Source organism: Dipodomys ordii, unplaced genomic scaffold, assembly GCF_000151885.1.
Source record: "Dipodomys ordii isolate 6190 unplaced genomic scaffold, Dord_2.0 Scaffold189, whole genome shotgun sequence".
In the NCBI taxonomy this organism is placed as follows: domain Eukaryota; kingdom Metazoa; phylum Chordata; class Mammalia; order Rodentia; family Heteromyidae; genus Dipodomys; species Dipodomys ordii.
In genome coordinates, this window is record NW_012267405.1 from 1,323,725 (window position 1) to 1,342,980 (window position 19,256).

The following is a 19,256-nucleotide window of genomic DNA, read 5'->3' on the forward strand; positions in this document are numbered from 1 at the left end:
GTAATAATAACTTTCCATGGATACTGCTGTAGTGCCCTCAGGAGGTGAGCATTGTTACTACAATTTGCCATCAAGAAAAGTGAAACTCGGTTTCTTAAATTGTAAGTGGTGCATGCAAGGTGGCTAAAAGTCATCCACACTTTTCTGAGACCAAACTATCCAGTGCACCTCCACACCACCACACCTTTTAATGATATGTGACAGGATTAGGTAGGAAAAGAGCACGTCTTAATTTATGCAATGAGCCTAACTTTGGCAATTTCAATGAGTTAATTGCAATGCTCCAGTTATGATGTCATAACTGGACATATTTACTACGAGGTGTTGTCGGTGGGACGATGAATGAATGCCCTAAACTTACATGTGGAAATCAACAGCCAAATTCAAGTGTTGGCATCTGAGATTATTCAGAGTCAGTGCAGAGCTAGGAGAGAGTTCAAATTCTACCACCTCCCTGAAACTCTCATCGTAGCTCCGTAGATGTTAGCTTGCAATGTTCTGTGTCAGAATTCTTTCCTGTAACTTTTTCATCACTGCTGGTTGAGTTCCTTTGTCATTATTCCACTTCTTATTTTTGTTCTGTTCATGATCAAAATAGATTTGCACAGCTCATCTATTTCTGTAGGTGGAAGGTAAAGGAGAAGACTAACTCCCACAGTTCAGATCAAACTTACAGCACCTTGGTTTTCCTGAAATGTACCATTCCCAAATACTCAGTTCTGGAGCTGCAGAAATGAAGATGGCTCACACTAGAGCTCAAGGCCTCATCCACCAGGCTACCCGGCATCCTGGATGCCTGGAAAGTTACTTGCATGATCAATGAAGCCAAAGGAAATGAATTAAAAAGCAGTCATTGGGCTGACCTCTGGATGGCATCTGGAAACATGCTGGGACCATCTCCTGCTCGCCCCACCCCACCCCTGCAGTGGATTTTTTTGCTACATTACATAATACCAGGTGGCTGAAGGCCAGTGGTTCATTCCATTCCATTAAGCCATTGACATTTCCGATGGTAATGAGACTTCCATAAACCACACACGTTTGTGTGTGTGACTCCTAGAGCGATCTTGCTAATATGTTCAGCAGAGAGACCAGGCATTTTGGAGAGAACTCCAGAGCACTAACAGCAGTTCTCTGCCAGATTCTGGAGTTCGACCATGAGCTTATTTATGTAGGACACTAAAAACGCCTGGGAAACTTCAACAGTTCTCCTCTGTTCCTGCCTCAGAGACCACAGGGCTGTGGAGCCTCTGCTGCTCAGGTCCCTCCTGCTTTTCTCTTTTAAGCCACTATAACTTGCAAAATTCACTTACAAGGATTTTCTTCCTCAAACAATAAAAGGAAATTCAAGTCACACTATAAATGCAAAATGCTGATTTGATTTAAACCCAGAGCCGTTCATCTACACCCAGAACTCTGCATGTGTGATTACCTTGGGTGAAAACAAATACTGCTTTTGTTTAGAGACAGAGTCAATGCATGTAACTGGCAACCTTGGTGCAATGTATAGAGCAGGGGTCTGATTCAGAGAGCAGCTGTGAGTGATTTGGAGTCATGAGCTCTCAGAGCCTTGGTTTCCTAACTATGTGAGAGAAAGACACATGCACGTACACACACACACACACACACACACACACACACACACACACACGAGTCCTCAGAGGCTGTGTAAGGGCTGCATAATATAACCCAGGTGAATTGACTGATAGAATATTGACCACATCGTCTTCCTGAGGGACACTGGCTTCAATAGAGGACAGCAATTGGCCACCAAGAGCCATCAAGAACAAATTCTGCAGATGTCATTCCTTCTCAACTCCTCAGTTTGGAACAAGTACTGCGTGGAACAGTTGAATCAAGGGAACCCTTCCTGAAGATGCTCTGGAGTGGGATGTGGTGAGTCCAGGGTAATTAGGGGCGTCCAATGAATGAACTGTGTTGTGATGGGAGCAATATAGGACAGGTGGCGGTTCTGAGGGTCAGGTTTCATCCAGCTGCTTGCTAGCAAATCCTGCAGCCTTTTCTGGATGTTTGTCTCTCTCCCCTATGAAAGTGGTCCAATGACCTTCACAGATTTGAATCCCCAAAGTCAAATTCCTTCCTGAAAAATGATTAGTATAAGCTCAACCAATGGGCTGGCTGCTACAGGAGAGTCATAGCTTTTAGGAGAGGTAAAAGTGGGATTTTAGTTTAGGAAGTTTCTGGAACCTTGGCTGCTGGCCGAGCTGTGGGCTCCATCTTTGAAGAGGAGAGCGTGCCTCCAGATTCAAACTCACGGACACTCACAAGAGAGTATGCTGACTCTGTGCTCCGAGTTAACATAAGGTTAGTCTGTAACACAGCATCAGATTTTTTTCTTTTCCATATAAGTCTCTGATACCAAATTAATATAAGGATCTATAGCAAGGATGAGTTAGACTTTTTTTGTCAGTTGTGGGGCTTGAACTCAGGGCCTGGGCGCTGTCCCTGGGTTCTTTATACACAAGGCTATTTCTCTACCCACTTTGAGCCACAGTTCACTTACATTTTCCCGTTTGTTAATTGGAGATTAGAGTCTCACAGACTTTCCTACTCAGGTTGGCTTTGAACCAAAATGCTCAGATCTCCGCTTCCTTAGCAGCTAGGATTACAGGCATGAGCCACCAGCTCCTGGCTAGAATAAATTTTTTTTTTTGGTTGGTCGTGGGGTTTGAACTCTAGGCTTGGGCACTGTCCCACAGATCAAGGCGAGCACCCTACCACTTGAGCCACAGCACCACTTCTAGTTTTCTGGTGAGTCTCACAGACTTTCCTGCCCAGGCTAGCTTTGAACCACGATCCTCAGATCTCATCCTCTTGAGTAGCTAGGATTACAGGCATGAGCCATCCTCATCCAGCTAGAATAAATTTTTTTAACTCCCTACCTCCCAAGGCAAGCAAACCCACCAATACCAAGTTTGGTGCTAATGCTGTCCCAAGGTCTCCAGTCAGATTCTGATGACCCACTAGAAAAACAGGCTTTTCCCAGGGTGCCACTTGCTTTATGAACTAACACAGAGAGAGTAAGCCAAAACATTTTCCTTTTGTTTCTTACACCCTACTAAAAGACAAATTTCCTAAGGAGCAATTTGTACCTCTTATTTCTAGGGATTAAAACATAACACTCTAACATATATATCACTGATGAAATTGTGATAAAGGAAAGATTTGTAACCAAATGATGCAAGTGCTAAGACTGTTAGCTCAGTAGCTGCTAAAATTTTTCTTTGGAATGTAACTATTCTGAAACCTCCAATTTCTCTTATACATGTATAGATTTTTTCTTGTAGCCTAACTATCCTAAACCCTCTCCAGTCTATCTGATACATGTGTGCATTCTCTTTTTTTGTTGTTGTTGTCAGTTATGGGGCTTGAACTCTGGGTCTGGACGTTGTCCCTCAGCTCTTCAGCTCAAGGCTAGTGCTCTACCACTAGAGCCACAGCACCACTTCCAGCTCTTTCTGCTTATGTGGTGCTGAGGAATCGAACCCAGGGCCTCATGCATGCAAGGCAAGCACTCTACCACTGAGCCACCTTCCCAGCCCCATGTGTGCATTCTCTTAAGCCACTAAAACAAATTATTATGTTAGCAAAGAAAAGAAAATTGCACTGTCATCTTCTAAGTGCTATCATAAAGTGCAGGATCTTCTAAGCACTGTACTTAATTAAAAAGAGTAAATCACTTACAAAACCCTGTGGCTTGTTATTGAAGCTTTCATTTTAGCAATTCTTTCTTAGTATTGCTGCTTAAAGAGAAGAGGCATGTCCCTTCCCCTGGTACCAACAAGCTAGCAGGTGCCCCCCAACCTGCCTGCAATCTCTGGCGAAGTTTGAGGGGATGTGTGTCTGCTAGTCACCAGTCTCCCGTTTATCAGAAATATCACTAGATCACAAAATCCAGGAGATTAGTAATTTAGAAGGGCCATGCATTTCCCTGGACCATGACTGTGCTTCGTTTTGTTTTGTAGACAAAAAGAAGATAAAACGGATATGGAAGACAGAATGGCTTAAGTAAGAATGTTGACGTGTCCCTTGTGTAACCCTGTTCTGGCCACCAGGATGTGGATGTGTGTTCTTGGACTTCTCCCATGAGCATCAACGTCCCACTCGACTGTGGAAAGCGGAGCGTGCTTCCCTGGGGTCTCAGTCCTGAGGCTTCTGCCGCAGAGTCACAGGAAAGTCCTGCAGTTACATTTTTAAAGGAAAAGGGGATGAGAGAGAGAGAGAGAGAGAAATAGATTCTCATATCCAGGAATTAACACTAAAAGAGGAATTGCTGGCCATTTCTGACATAGAGAATTTGGAAAGTCCTAGATTTCACAGAACAGAATGGAATAAAAGCCTAAATCTGACACTGTTTACTTTGCCCCTGAATTAACAGAGCTTTATTGAGATAGTTCTCTGGGAATAGGAAGGTCAACGAAGAACACACACATACAATTTTGTCTGAGCCTTTATAACATGTACTCTCTGACCTACATGGAATTTTATCTTTGGAGTGGTGACAGTGATACCTTGTTACAACTTATTTGAAGTGATAACATAGCCTTTCTGTCTGAGGAGTCAAGATTGGGAAATAATTTTCTCTAGAAGCCAGTAGCTCAGCTACACACACACACACACACACACACACACACACACACACACACACACACACACACACACACAGCGCTTTTTCCCACTTGTCCAGACACAACTACCCCAGTCAAGGCTGCCCTGGCCCTGCAGATACATCTTAAAATCAAGGCCTGCAAAGTTCAAGTTGTTTCCAGATATAATGCCATTGCTTTGAAGAGCAATGTTTAACACTGCTTATAGGATTACAAATAAATCTAGCATACAAAGTTGTCACTCACAACGTGTGACATCCAAGGAAAAATGAGGAGGCATGTAAGCAGGAAGGAAACTATGACCTTGATTCAAGAGGAAACTTGATCTACATTTCTTCAAAAAAGACACGCATGCCTGAATTAGCAGAGCAGAGCATGCCAATAGCTACTGGGACAATATTCAATGCATTCAATACTTAGATGATGCTCAGGAGAAACGGGAAGTTATGTTGTTTAGAACTGGATGAAAATGCAGTGTCTTTTCAGGTAGACTGTCTCCGTTAAAGGAGCTTTTATTGGGGCTCAGGTGACTGGGGTAGGGGATGTTAGGATCTTCAGATCTCGGGGAGAATTTCTGGGACAGCCCTCCAATTCAGCGAAGCTTCTGAGGATGAGCAGGAACACAGGCAGCATTAGCAGCTAGGCAACCTGGGTCTGATTTCTAGAATGATCGATGCTGTAGCTATTTTCTACTTCTTATTAACTGCACTAGAATTTATTTTCATTACTTACAAGAGAAACAAATGTCCTTTAAACTCAAAACAGGATTTGATAAATTCACTCTTTGCTCTTGGCTCAAGGTTTTAGACAGTTGAGCTATCCTCATAATTGAGTAAAATCTAATAGATATGTTAAGTGTTGCTTTTGTTTCCAGGAAAACATATCTGAGTAATGCTTTCCTGACATGATTTTATCGCCATCTGTCTGAAGCCTTCAGTCTCTGTACATAGACAGGAAGTGGATGATGCAGCCTCTCTCTTCTTCCTGAGGACTCTGGCCCCTCCTGCTCATCCTCCCCTTTGCCATTCATCACATTATTTTGTGACCATCTACTTACTCAGCCCGCGAGGCTGAGATTTCTCGGAGAGCGCTTTACCTCCCTGTGCCTTTGAACGTCATTAGAGCATCACTGTAAACGCAAAACCACACATGCACACTGTACTAACTATACAGCAAGTGCAGACACAACCACACAATGAGTACCGATGAGTAAAGAAGTACCCAGAGCTGGATGGTGTCAGTCCCTACGCAGCTCATGTATTTTGTTAGGCCTCGCTCCTGAGGCCTCAAGTTTACTCAGTGTGCAACTTCTGAGATGATCCATCCCCTGCTCTGCCTGCCCCAGGGTTTCAGAAGGAAGTGGCACCTGAACTTTGGAGATGTTCTTTTTCATGGAGAACAGCAGAGACACTTTAGAGAGGATGGTTCACTGGCAGCCACTCTCCCTGCCTCAGGACTTCGAGAGAATGGTGTGGAGTCTCAGAATGTTACTGGGATATTATTCTCCACTTTTGGTTTTATTAATAAGCTTTGATATCTAGATGCTGATGATGGCTGGGTGCTGGTGGCTCACACCTGTAATCCTAGCTACTCAGGAGGCTGAGGTCTGAGGATTTGGGTTCAAAACCAGTCTGAGAAAACAAATCTGAGAGATTCTTATCCCCAAATAACCAGAAAAAATCTGGAAGTGGAGGTGAGGCTCTGTTGATAGAGTATCAGTCTTGAGAAGGAAAAGCTAAGAAAGAGCACAAGAAAGAAGACCAAATAAACATGCTGATAATATGAGAGGGAGGAAGAAGTTTAGCTATTATTTTCGATGTTAGAGGATTTGTCTCAAGTCCTATTTTCCCAAAAGGTAGGCAGTGATTCCTCTCTTGAGTCCTGTTAGGATCACAACTCATCACTGGAAATTTTCTTTGCTCTCATCCTAACTCCAGAAAAGATGAGAAAATGGAGCCAGTACCTTGCTGAGAAAATCACGAGGATAGGGCAGGGAGCACGCTTTGCGCTGACTGCTCTCAGCTCTCAGCTGTCTTTGTCAGAATTAGCTCCTGGATCGCTTCGCTGTGCCTTGTGACAGCTCCTGTGTTTTCTGTATGAAAGAACGAGGAAGGCTGTGCCTTTCCACTGCTTTCCTCCCCGGTCCATGGCTGCTGGGGAGTATCAGGAATCCTATCTTCTTCTCCGTCCTGCAAACAGGGATGGCAGAGGCAGCAACAGAGTCTTCCATGACACACTGAGCTGGATGCAAACAGAGGGACAGGCCTGTCCTGCGAAGAAAGTTTCTTCCAGAATTAGAAGTCTTTGTAAAAACAAAGCCAAGCTCCCAAGGCATCCACTAGGGAGTAGCCTAGAAGAGCTGGAGGAGGAATCCCGATCCCGAGTCTCAGGTCCTTGCCAACCTCAAGGTCTACCTTCTGCAGTAGCCCAGTCTTCCCAAGCAGAGCTTCCTGCCTTTGCTTACTCTCTCTTGTTATGTAAACCTCCACACAGCCACTGCTGCGGTTGGGAGGCTGGGAAGTATGGTGTGGAGAGGAGGAACGCGGGCTCTTCTTTGGGGGAATTCGGTTGTAGAATTTGGTGGTATATGCGTGTCTGCTTTTCCTCCACAGAATTCAATGTAATGACAAAACGGCCCGTTCTTCAGTTAGACTTCCTGCTTTAAGCTCCTGGTGAATTAATTAGTTCTCTTCAACAGTCATTTCACTAATTTTGACCTCAATTTTCCCAGACATTAAAAATTCTACATGATGCACAAAGTAGGTAGGAAGTACAGAAATCCACTCCCGGCAGACGGTGTGTCTTCCATAAACGCTGCCTTCCTTGGCCTTGTTATTGTACCAAATCACCGGGACCCTTGAGCTAGCAGCCCTGGCTTTGGAATTCAGTTAAGGATGATTGTATGAAACCGCTCTGATAGAATCTCTTCCCAGCTCGAGTTCCAGGGATCCTGAAGGGCCCTGGTTCCATACCTCTCCTCCCGGGAGACCCCTGAGTCTTAAAGTGATATGTGTCCTCATCTCTGAGCAATCAATATACATTATACGCAGCTCACGATTGCAGCTCTTCCTGGTGGAAGATATTATGGCACCGTGTGAAGCCCCCAGGGAGACCACATCCTTACATAAAGGCTCTCACAGCCTGACCTGCAGTTTGAAAGTGATCTGGAAGCTTCCGATAAACCTGGGATCTAATCAATAGTTTTCACTCTTGGGTGGCGATTAGTTGAGGAATCAATTGCCATCAATGGCCCATCACAAAGTCAGATAAGTTACACAGGCTGCTGACTTCTGAAAATAAAGAAGATATTGCTTTTCCAGTTTAAAATCTCCACTGGACATTTTCGCTGTCAGACTTCTCTTGGTGTGTGTGTGTGTGTGTGTGTGTGTGTGTGTGTGTATGTGTGTCTGTGTCTGTGTGTATTTAACTATCTTCATCATCATCTAGCTAGCTCATGTTTACATGGTCATAACCCACACCAGAAAAGTACGAAGTCTCAAGCAAAAGCAAGAATAAAGTTTAGCAAATTCGTTAATAAGTTTGTTTGAAGTCGTGATACTGAAGGTGTCCTGCTGTTTGGAAAAAGGACAAAATCATCAGGCAGTTTCCCAGGGCACCTGAAATTTAGCTGGCTATGTGGCCACCTAGTGGTTATCCTGTGAACTTCAGGATGGTTTGTCAGGTAAACACTGAATATTTTCATCACTAATGTTAGCCCTTCCAATGTGAGTTTTGATTACTTGTAACTTTTGGCAGGATTGATGGCCTGGATAAACAGGCATTTGGTTGTGTCAAGATGGCTGAGGTTTGAGAATACTTGGTAGATTGGTAGATTGGAGATGCTGGCAATGGGTGGTAGAAGGAAGATTTTGTTGGTGTTGTTTGGAATCATCACTGCTGCACCTGCAGCAGAACTGGCATAAGAACCGATTTTTACAGTGCATGGTATCAAACATGGATCTGGATTTGCTTTTTGTTGTTGTTGGTCGTGGGGCTTGAACTCTGGGCCTGGGCGCTGTCCCTCAGCTCTTCAGCTCAAGGCTAGCACTCTACCACTTCAGCCAAAGTGCCACTTCCAGTTTTCTGGTGGTTCATTGGAGATAAGAGTCTCATAGACTTTCCTGCCAGTGCTGGCTTTGAACCATGAACCTCAAATCTCAACCTCTTGGGTAGCTAGGATGACAGGCATGAGCCACCAATGCCCGGCTTGTGATTTGTTTTTCTGAGTGTTTTTTAGGGGACTTGCCTAATTTTAATCTCACAGTCTGTAACCTCACACTGATGTATCTGCTCAGGTCCTGGCTCCTATTCTTACTTCTGTCCTGCTCTTACTATGCATTCTTAGCCAGTCAGAGATTGGGCAGAGGTTTTGCTCATACCCCAGGGCCCATGGGTACATATGGAGGCTGGAGAGTGAGATTGAGCTCAGCCAGACTTTAGTCCTACACTGAAATTAACTCTTTTTTCTTTTGACACAGAGTCTCACTATGTATCCCTAGGTTGACCTTAAACTCATTATGTAACCCAGGCTGGTTTGGAACTCATGATACCCCTGCCTCCACCATCTGAGTGCTGGGATTATAGGTATGAGCCACTGTGCTTGGCACCCAATAGTTATATCTTAAGAGTATGTGAAGAGCTATTAAAACACGAGAGCACTGACCCATTCTTAGAACACCTTTCCATCCAGTTTAGTCTCTGGCTGATGCCTGCCTGGCCCTATCTGTGACTACACGTTCAAACTAGCTGGGTGGTCTTTCTATTTGTCTCCAAGAGACATCACCACTCTTGCTCGTAAAGTGTTTGCTTTCCTCTTCTTCCTCCATTCACTGAAAGCCATTAAGAAAAAAATGCAGGGCCTTACATGGAGTTCAGTGGTCGGGCACCATGCTTCATATGCACAAAATAATAATAATCAACTAATGTAGAGATAAAACTAGATGAGGGGCTGGGAAGGTGGTTCAGTGGTAGAGCGCTTGCCTTGCATGCCTGAGGCCCTGGGTTCGATTCCTCAGCACCACATAAGCAAAAAGAAAAAAGCCAGAAGTGGCGCTGTGGCTCAAGTGGTAGAGCGCTAGCCTTGAGCTGAAGAGCTGAGGGACAGCGCCCAGGCCCAGAGTTCAGGCCCCACAAACGGACCCCCCCAAAAAAAAAACAAAACTAGATGAAAGATGTAGAGATCTTGGAAGGACTGGACCTGGGACGGGCCTGGAGCTCCAGCTTCTTTCTAAATCTGCCTCTCTGTGCAGCAGAGGGGACGCCACCCAGCTGCAGAGCACAAAAAAAGCCCAGAGTCCCAGAATCTCTGGAGCTTGGATTGAATTTGGGAAGTTCCATCAGCAACAAGGTGCCTGCGTCCATCGATGGGCCATGCACCAAGAAGGCTATAGGGCAGACAAGAAGGCGGCCTGCCCACTCACATCCTATCCCTGTCAGCAATGGTAGGAAATGATTCAGATTTGGAGACAAAAGGCAGAAAATGTTAGGGTTACATCTAAATAAGCTGACACACAGCCTGGGGCTCTGATGCTTACAACCCCTGTTTCTAAGAAATACTGGGGCTAGATCCAGGATTGAAGGCCACTGGGTTGGGTTAAGGTCTTGGAGACACTTGAGCCACTGAAAGTTTAGCAGGATGGCTTCAAGGAATGCTTCCCATTCCCATCCCAGAGGGTGGAGCCGAGACTTGGCACCGATTGTGACCAGAGGATTTGATCCACAGCCACTGGGCCCCACCCTGCTGAGCTATAGACAGCACTGGAAGGCCTAGATCCCTAAGGAAAAAAACAGAAGAGGGCGGCCCGTGGAAGGAGGGTGGATACATCTCATAAGGCCTGGGAAAAGGAACTGGACAAACTTGGAAAATGCTCCCTAAATCTTCTAAGGGTCTCTCCCAGCAGAAGAGCCATCTGAAGAACAGAGGAGCAGGGGTAGAACCCAAAGAGATGACACTAGCCCAGGATCAATGAAACAGGACTCAGAGGATACGCGGCATATTTATAATTAAAGCGTGAAGGAAAAAAAAGATCAGATATGAGTAAGTCCGTAAACATGGAGCATAAGGAAATAAGTAGAGCACAGTAGAGAATCTTGTAGAAGAGATATGGGAACTGTATCCAAACTAACAGACCAGAGGAGTGGTTCTTTCATAAAGAGAATCAGATCTTATTCAGCCATGTAAGTAGGATCCAGAAAAACACGATGATAGGGCTACCCTGAAACTGGGATTATTCAGGGTTGAATGAGGCCCCCGCTCTGCACATTCAGCTGGAGTATTTCAGTTTTTACCCTTTGATATGAGAACACATTCAGCCACATTCTTTCTTAAGGTGGCAGCATGATCCACAATGTTAGGGAAGCTGGAGGGCTAGCGGTGTCACGTGTCCCCCTGTGCGTCTCCAGGGAAAAGAAAAAGCCAGCAGGGCCACTGACATGGCGCCCGACTGGCTCTCTTCCTCTCTCTCTCTAGCCTTGGTTTTGCTGAGTCCGGGATGTTTTCATTTAGCCCTGGAGAGTTTCAGTAAATGAAAAAGTAGCTGCCAGGAGCTGCATTGCTCCCAGAGAGGCAATAGAAGACAGGAAGCCTGCTGAGAGGAATGTGTAAGGAGGGGCAGGCATGTAAGTGCACCCACTGGACCCAGGGCCCCGGTGGAGCCACAGTCACAGAAACCAGGCCGGGACCCCCATATCTATGTGCTCTGGGGACCTGGGGACCCTTCATGGTTGCTCAGAGCACGTCCTTCCTTCTGAAGTCCTTGTAGCCCTCCAATGTTTCAATCAGCTACTTAAAAGAATTCTAGAAAGGCAAACCAAGGAGTTAGAACTGCCAGGAGCATTCTGGGACCTGGTTGCTGACTAAGGAGGTGTTTCAGGGATGCTTCTGTCGTCATGGTGACCATTATCCTGCCTCCTCCACTTTTAATTGACCAATAGAATCACACCACACAACTGGTCTCTGCCCTTCCCCACAATTCAGGAGACAGTGAATCATTTATGGGTCACAATGCCCAATTCAATGCTTGGATGAACCCTTCACACGTGATCCGTTGCCTCTTAGATTTCTCCCAGCTTTGATTCCCATAAAAATGAGTAGATGAACATTTTGTTGGCAAAAAATATGCAATACCAGAGCCAAGAGACTGCTTGTTTTGTAGCAAATGAAAGTGCATTTGAAAAGATACTAGACATTTTCTGTAACATATGTCTATACTACAGGTTGTGAATTCTACAAGTAAACGTTAGCAGAAAGAAATTGTTTCTCTTAAAGTTTTCCTGTCTGGATAAAGACAATGGCAGAAGCTACGGAGATGTGTGGAGTGAGCCAAGGGGAGAGTGCGAAGTCCTGCAGTTTGAGGTCTTCAGCCAAGCATCGCACAGCCATTTTGGATGTCCAATTTCAGACTCTAAACAGAAGCAGATGGTTAAAAAAAAATAAGTCAGTTCCTATACATGTTTCCTTTAACATGTATTGCAGTTACTCATCTACTAATTGGATTAACCTTTCTAGGTTCTGTTGTGTTATGTTTATTCACACTTTTTTTTTAAAGATTGCCTAAGCTGGAGCTGTTTCTGGACTTACAAAAATGAACAGGCCTACTACAAGATGAAATGATGTTCCTTTTCCAGTACAAGACGTCAAACCATTTCCTTCGTCCTTAGGAGGAGAGGGTCCTTTCTCTACTGTGTGCATAGCTCTGTCATGAGGAAAAAAAGGGGCTGCTCACAAAGTGACCTTCTCTGTTTTATTCAGTGTGTTGGCATTGTGCAGAATTCCTCCTAAGAAGACCTGGAGGAGGGACCCAGTGCCCAGTATGTTGTAGGAAAGCAATCTTCCATAAGACAAAGGAAGGAAAGCATGAAGGCAAAAACTCCGAAATGGGGCCAAGCAATGAGTCGCTTTGCTTCTTCTCGACCAAAGTCAACATTTTTCCCATTAAATTTTCTAATATGTGCATAGTATTTCAAGTGTACAAATCACTCATGAGCTTATATTCTCGGGTCAACTAAACTATGAAAGGAGCGTGTTGTTTTCTTCTTTCTAAAATGGGTTTAGTGAGTTGAATTCTTGCTTGCTCCTTAGGTCAAGTTTAAAAGCCTCAGACTGTCAAAGCCTCTGTTCTTCAGAATTCTGTTTAGAAATGTCCGCAAATACTGTCAGTGAAAATAATTAGCCATCGTACTCTTTTGGATAGGAACAGAGAACTTATCTCTCAACAGTAAAGAGCATAAAAGGATGCTAGCATTTGAAAAGAAAGAAAGGGAGATGTCCCCGTCACCAAAACTTACCACTTTAGCACTTTGATTGGGATCTGTAACTCCTCTTGGATCTTGGCTGGCGGATTTCTATAATAAATAAATTGTGCGGGGTGAAGAATTGCATCGGGTATTATTGCTCTTGCACATGCACACATGCCTGCACACACACACATAAATCCAGGTAAGCACAACACTTCCCGTTCCATGAAAGCTCTAAGATAGTATGTAGCTCTCTCTGGTTAGGAAAATTCTTACCAGACACTTGTGAAATCTTCCCTGCATTGAAGACAGTAAGAGATTTTTCTAAGCATTTTCTTTGACTCAGACGCTGTTTTGATTGGAATCCAGGTCAACCAACCCTGCTTTCCATGATGGGCTGCACTGGTTCTCTGGGGAAACTTGGGAATACAGATGCTTCTGCCTGAGCCGAGGGCGCTGAGCAACCAAATACTGAAAACTGCCCACACCCAGCCTTGTCTCATCCCTAAAGAAAGCTTCATAAGAACTGCCGATTTTACCATGGAGCCCTGAGAATCTTGGGTGTGTTCAGCACCCTGTTCTGGGTGAGGGGTGCTCTGCGATTTCACTTCCAGGAAGCTGGTATAGAGATGAACCCTTGGGGGTGATTGCTAGAGATCCTGCCATGTTTATTTTCTTGCTTAACTGTGAGTTTCCCAGCCTGGAGCTGATTGAATACCAGTGAAAGCTATCCTTAAGAAGTCTTACACTCAGAAGTAGAACTCAAGGGAAAAGACAAATGAGGTAATTGCAGCAAGTAATATATTAATGGTCATAAATCCAAACTGCTTGACAAGAATTCATGCTAAACAAGAGGACATCAGCATTCCAAACAAAGGACTTTTATGGCTCTTCTAGTTCCTTCTTTCCCCAAACTCTGTTCTGCTCTGATGTCTCTACTGGAGTATTCCCGTTTTACCTGAGGTCAGAGAGTTGTGTGGTAATATTGTCCCTTTCAAGGAACCAAGTCGTGGATGAACCGTATCAAAATTGTTAATGAAATGGTCACGGATGCCCGTAACCCACAGGCAGTGACCGGGACATACCAGCGTGATGTAGTGAGGGCTTGGGAAGCCAGATGGAAGACTCTCCAAGGACTCTGAAGCTCTCTGCTAATGCAAAGAGACATTGTTAACCTGCAGCCGCTACTCCACCAGCTATGACTATTTGCCAAGTCCCCAGAACACATTTGCCAGCCCACCACCACAAAACCCTAACCCACTGAAGATATGGAAAAAAAAGTCTCCAGAGATAGCTGCCTCTAGTCTACCGTGCACAAAGCAAGCATGCGGAGAAGAGAAGAGGTTTCTCCCTGGCCCACTGGAGCCTCTCCTTTGGGAGCCTCCTAATTTGAATGTAATCTGGAAATTCCACAGCCACCTACCTTCCTTTGATCTGAAAAGTCATTGGGTCGTGACGCACACCCTCCAGCTGACCATTAAGATAGAGGCATGTTTCAGTGAGGCTAGACCAAGCTGTGGTGATGTGTGTCTTGCAGGAAATTTTCTATTTTATTACATGGTCACATATTCTGAAATAATATTCTCTCATGATTACTTTCATATGTGTAGAATCTCCAATGATGTTACTTTCCTGATGATCCTGTTTGAACTCTGATTTTTTCCCCTAATCTGTCTGCCTAGAAGTTTGTTTTATTTTTAAATGTTATGACTCTTCTCAGAAAACAACTTTTTCATTGATCTGCCCTACTTTTCTTTACTTTTGTTGGTGTGACCTGTCATTTACTTCTCATTTGCTTTCTATCTGTACAGGGTTTTGTTTGCATTCCTTTTTTTTCTTTTTCCTAGTGTCTTTTCTCATTTTGTTTTTGTAGGAATGGTTTCGAACTCAGCATTCTGAGCTTGTTCCATAGGCATTTTGCTATTTGAACCATATGCATTCTGCTTCCGTTGTTTTTTAAAATAGGATTTTGCCGTGTTTATGCCTTTGCTTGCCTGGGCCGTGTTCTTTATTGTGTTTCCTGGGTTTCAGGCACATTCCCCATGCCCAGCTTTTAATTGGTTGTGACAGTCTCCCTAACTTTTTGCCCAGGTTAGCCTTGAACCTTGACCTTCCTGATCTTCATTCCCCAGGTAGCTCTTATGAACCTCCATACCTGGCCTGTTTTTCTAGTTTCTTACAGTGAAGGTTTCTGTTATTAATTGGACATTTTTCTTCTTTAACCAGGTAAACATTTAGAGTATCTAATACCATTTTGATTTTTCATTTGACACATACATTCCTTAGAATGTACTTAATTCCACCAGATCAGTATCAACATCAACCTGTCACTGCTTTTGAATGTAATTTTACTTGGAGAACACATTCTTCCAAGTTGGAAAAGATTTGTCTTCTGGCTTAGAGTCTTTTTCCAAATATGTTTTTTTTGTTTGTTTTTTTGGTTTTTTTTTTTTGTTTTGGCTGGTCGTGGGACCCGAACTCTGGGCCTGGGCGCTGTCCCTCAGCTCTTCAGCTCAAGGCTAGTACCCTATCACTTGAGCCACAGTGCCACTTCCAGCTTTTTTCTGCTTATGCAGTGCTGAGGAATCGAACCCAGGGCCTCATGCATACAAGGCAAGCGCTCTACCACTGAGCCACCTTCCCAGCCCCAAATATTATTTTCTTTGGTTATCAAACATTCGCTTTTGAACTCCTCCCTTGGCTGCCGTGCTCTTCTCTCCTGCCCCACAGTAGGTCAAGACCTTCTTTGTGAAACTGCTTCTCAGCATAGCACAGTTACCTTCTCAGTTAACTGCCCACCCCAAGCAGCTTAGACTGAGTTCAACTTCACACACACACACACACACACACACACACACACACACACACACACACACCCCAGTTCATCCCCAGGGCACATGAAACTCCCTTACGTGTAAGGGGTGAATATCTGTCAACACGGGCTCTGTCCCTGGTTGATCCTCAGCGATGTAGCCTTTATTTTCCACCCCTTGTGTTTCCCTAGGAGAACTGTCAGGAAGAACATAGAACAGGGACACAAATGAGGAGGTAAAACTGTGAAGCCATCTAAAGCCGCTTGAAAACATGATGCTCAGGCGGCACCCATCTAGTGGTATTTTTGCAATAGCTCTAGACCATTCTGACATGCAGCAACTGGGACATAACGGAGATATGGGCAGAGATGGTGCAGGTTGATTTATTAGTATTTTTTTAATCTGCTCTTCAGAAAGAGACTTAGACTTTCTCTCTCCATTGTTAGTCAGTATCTTACAGACACAAAACTTCCATCCTTGGGAGGTCCCTTCACCCCGGGAAATGCAGACGTACCTCTGAACTTGCTTCAACTTAATGCACTTTTGGTAGCGAATTAATAATGTGACGGTTGCCACACCAGCAATAAGCCCAGCAATCACAATCACCACGATGGAAATGCCTGCGGCGTTGAAAACATGTCCCTCAGCCAGGGGGTCCGCTTTACAGCAACACAAAGTTAGCAGTTAATGGAGCTCTGACATTTTTTTTTGTTTGCATTACTGTACATTCATAACAGAAGGGGAGTTTCGCTACAGTTCCTCATCCGTGCTGTTCCTTTCTTATGGTTCCTCGCTCTCCTCGTTCCACTTTGCTCCAGCTGCAGGAGCTCAATGCCGTCTTTGTATAAATATGACAGCTCTCCATCCTCTGCACCCCTCTGCACCCTTTCCTGTCCCTCTCCCTTCTCCTGTCAATCTCTCCCAGACATGCCAACCCCATTTACACTCATGACCCATCACCACCATCACTGTTGTTTTCCCACCAATGAGCAACACACAGAATATTTGCCTTTGCTTTGGTCACTCCTTATGGCTGAGGAAGGCTGAACAGCCTCTCACTAGAAGAGGCTGGGTTAGTTATTAGTTCTATGGGGTCACTGCACTAAATCCAGCTTGAGTCTCCAAGCATGCACACTAGTGGAAGAGGATCCTACAGAGAAACATAGCAAAAGTACAGTGTGCCCGCTGGGCACACCTGTGATCTGTGGGAGGTGTTGCACCCCCGGATGCTTACTGCTCAGGTTGAAGGATTCTCCCCAGTCTGTAAGAGTCTGTTCTTCTGCACACTGGCATTGAGGCTCACGGCCATCCATCTGGAAGAATCGCTACCCATATAATTTTACCAAATGACTCATGTAGGCCATGGTATTTTTTTTACTTCATTTAGGCTAATGTTAATTTCACAACCAACACCCAGACTTGTGCATGCATTTACACACACACACACACACACACACATACCTCTATTGATTAATGAGCTCAACTACATACAAAATCAAAGGCATGCAAGTAAGCAAACAAAACACAAGAGTAACCATCTTTGGAGAAATCTGTCAAAACAGGAAAATGAAATCTACAGATCAAGACAGGATGATGTATCTTTCCAGAACCCATATGTGAATGGCCCCTGCTACAGTACACATATGACAGCCAGAATGCAGACCAACCATAAGCTTAGCAATCTATCATCTCCCTTATCATCTGGCTATCTGTCTATCTGATTATAAAAGTCAGTTTACTCACACATACACTCAAGAATAAAGGCTTATGTAAGAGGCCAGGAGCATTAATTTTAGAAGCAATAACATCTTACTGAATTTTCATCACATTGAGAAGAGCAGCTTGTTGAATTGTAGGCCTTCTGCAGGCTTACGCATTCCCCATTGCTGCACACCTAGAAGTGAAGTAACAAACGAGTTAGAATGATAGATATTCTACATGACTTATCATTTATGTAATTACATAGGAATTATACATTCTGTTTTCTGTGGGTTAGTTAAAATGTATGTGATTTTATTCCTATTGTTTCTGGGCTTTTTTCTTCCTAAGGAGGAACATTCAGATGACACACTTCATCCCTTCCATTCCAAATCCACACTGGTTACAGCACTGGAAACCACACTTGCTGAATCATAATGGCTTAATCTAACATACGAACAGGTTGTTGAAATCCCCATTCAATCATTCGTGTCTAGTGTGGTTCCTGACAGCCTTGTACTTGACCAGTAAATGAGGTTGCATAAATATATGAAGAATGGAACGGTCACATTAATTAGAAAAAATAGTCATGTCTGATTTCATTAGATCCCTAATAGAAAATACTAATTAAGCATATTTATAGCAAGTACACATCTCTTAGCATGACTATAATCAAACAAAAATATGATTACAGTGTTATTGCTTCAATTTTTTAGCTGCCATTTTCCCATAGATAGCCCCTCTGGAATGCATTATCGAATCCAGTGATGTTTTCTGGCCAGAACTCTAAGTTCCAGTTCCAGTACACAAACAATCTTACCATTCCATCTCCACATTTTGTTCCAGAATCCACCAGGCCCACATCTTCAGCATTGTGGTAGAAAAACACGGTCCTGCACTGGCAGGTAGCATTGGGTTGTGGGAGCTTAAGGTAGTACGTCTTGTCTTCTCCACGGAGAGGGGAGAGCTGTCTCCCAGTACAGAAGAGCTTCCCACATTTCACATCTCTGCAGGAAAGGGAGAATACGCTTAGATTTGGAGTCAGTTAAGAGATGAGGCTGGCAAAACAGGAGCACAGATATTCCTGCAGAGCAAATGGAGAAAACACGGGCACAGGTGAAGTACCGAGTCTGGGAACTGAGATGAATAAAGCATATAAAATAATGATTTAAAAATAGTTCTCTATGATTCTCACAAACTGGTAGCAGTCAGTCTCTAGTTCACAGAAGAACATTCCTTGCTAGAGAGGTGAACTTGTGTGACTTAAGGAGAGTAGGTAGACACCCTTCGTATTCTTTCTGGCATTTTGGTCGACTGATTGTCAGCCTGTTATTGTAGCCCACATTTTCCACGCAGGCAGCAACTGGAACAAGGAAGGAAGGAAGGGAAGTGCACCTACATTTCTACCTAGTATATTCATGAATAAAGCTGAACTTGCCATTGGGCTTTGATGACGGTTGCTTTCAGTCTAAATCTTGTGCTTGTTTTCTTTTACACATTAAAGCCTTGTAGGATGCAAGCTGCCAAATCTCGAGGTGTGTTCAAGCTCAGGCACATGAACAGCAGATAAAACTTCTGAATTATCCACCCTAATTGCAACTCTGCCTTTCTTTTTATGACTTTATTTCCTTCGCTAGTTTTTTTTTACTTTTTATAACTTTCCCTTCATTCCATTTGACTCATTCCTTTTTTTTCTGTAATGTTATTTTCCTCCATAAGCACTTTCAATCTTTCCACCTTTCTATGTCTCAGCACCGCCAGCCAAGAAACACAGTATGTAAACACCTAGCAGTCCACTGGGCAGGGACATGGCTTTCCCTTCCTGCTCCCCTCTCTTCCCAATCTCTCAGGCAAAAGAGGCCACGGGATGCCACAAGAGCCT

General features: G+C 44.1%; 1 protein-coding gene across 1 annotated transcript in view; it reads right to left on the reverse strand.

Moving 5' to 3' along the window:
* Positions 1-6,646: 6,646 nt before the first annotated feature.
* The window catches only part of Adam7 (ADAM metallopeptidase domain 7), a 35,563-nt gene continuing 22,953 nt past the window's right edge, over positions 6,647-19,256 (reverse strand). The window contains exons 16-23 of the mRNA XM_013034399.1: positions 18,195-18,381; positions 17,490-17,570; positions 16,911-16,989; positions 16,191-16,296; positions 15,776-15,872; positions 13,949-14,011; positions 12,915-12,971; positions 6,647-6,817 (exon numbers count right to left, since the gene is read on the reverse strand). Of these exons, the coding sequence (XP_012889853.1) occupies positions 6,647-6,817; positions 12,915-12,971; positions 13,949-14,011; positions 15,776-15,872; positions 16,191-16,296; positions 16,911-16,989; positions 17,490-17,570; positions 18,195-18,381 (841 nt within the window). The remainder of the gene's footprint in view (positions 6,818-12,914; positions 12,972-13,948; positions 14,012-15,775; positions 15,873-16,190; positions 16,297-16,910; positions 16,990-17,489; positions 17,571-18,194; positions 18,382-19,256) is intronic.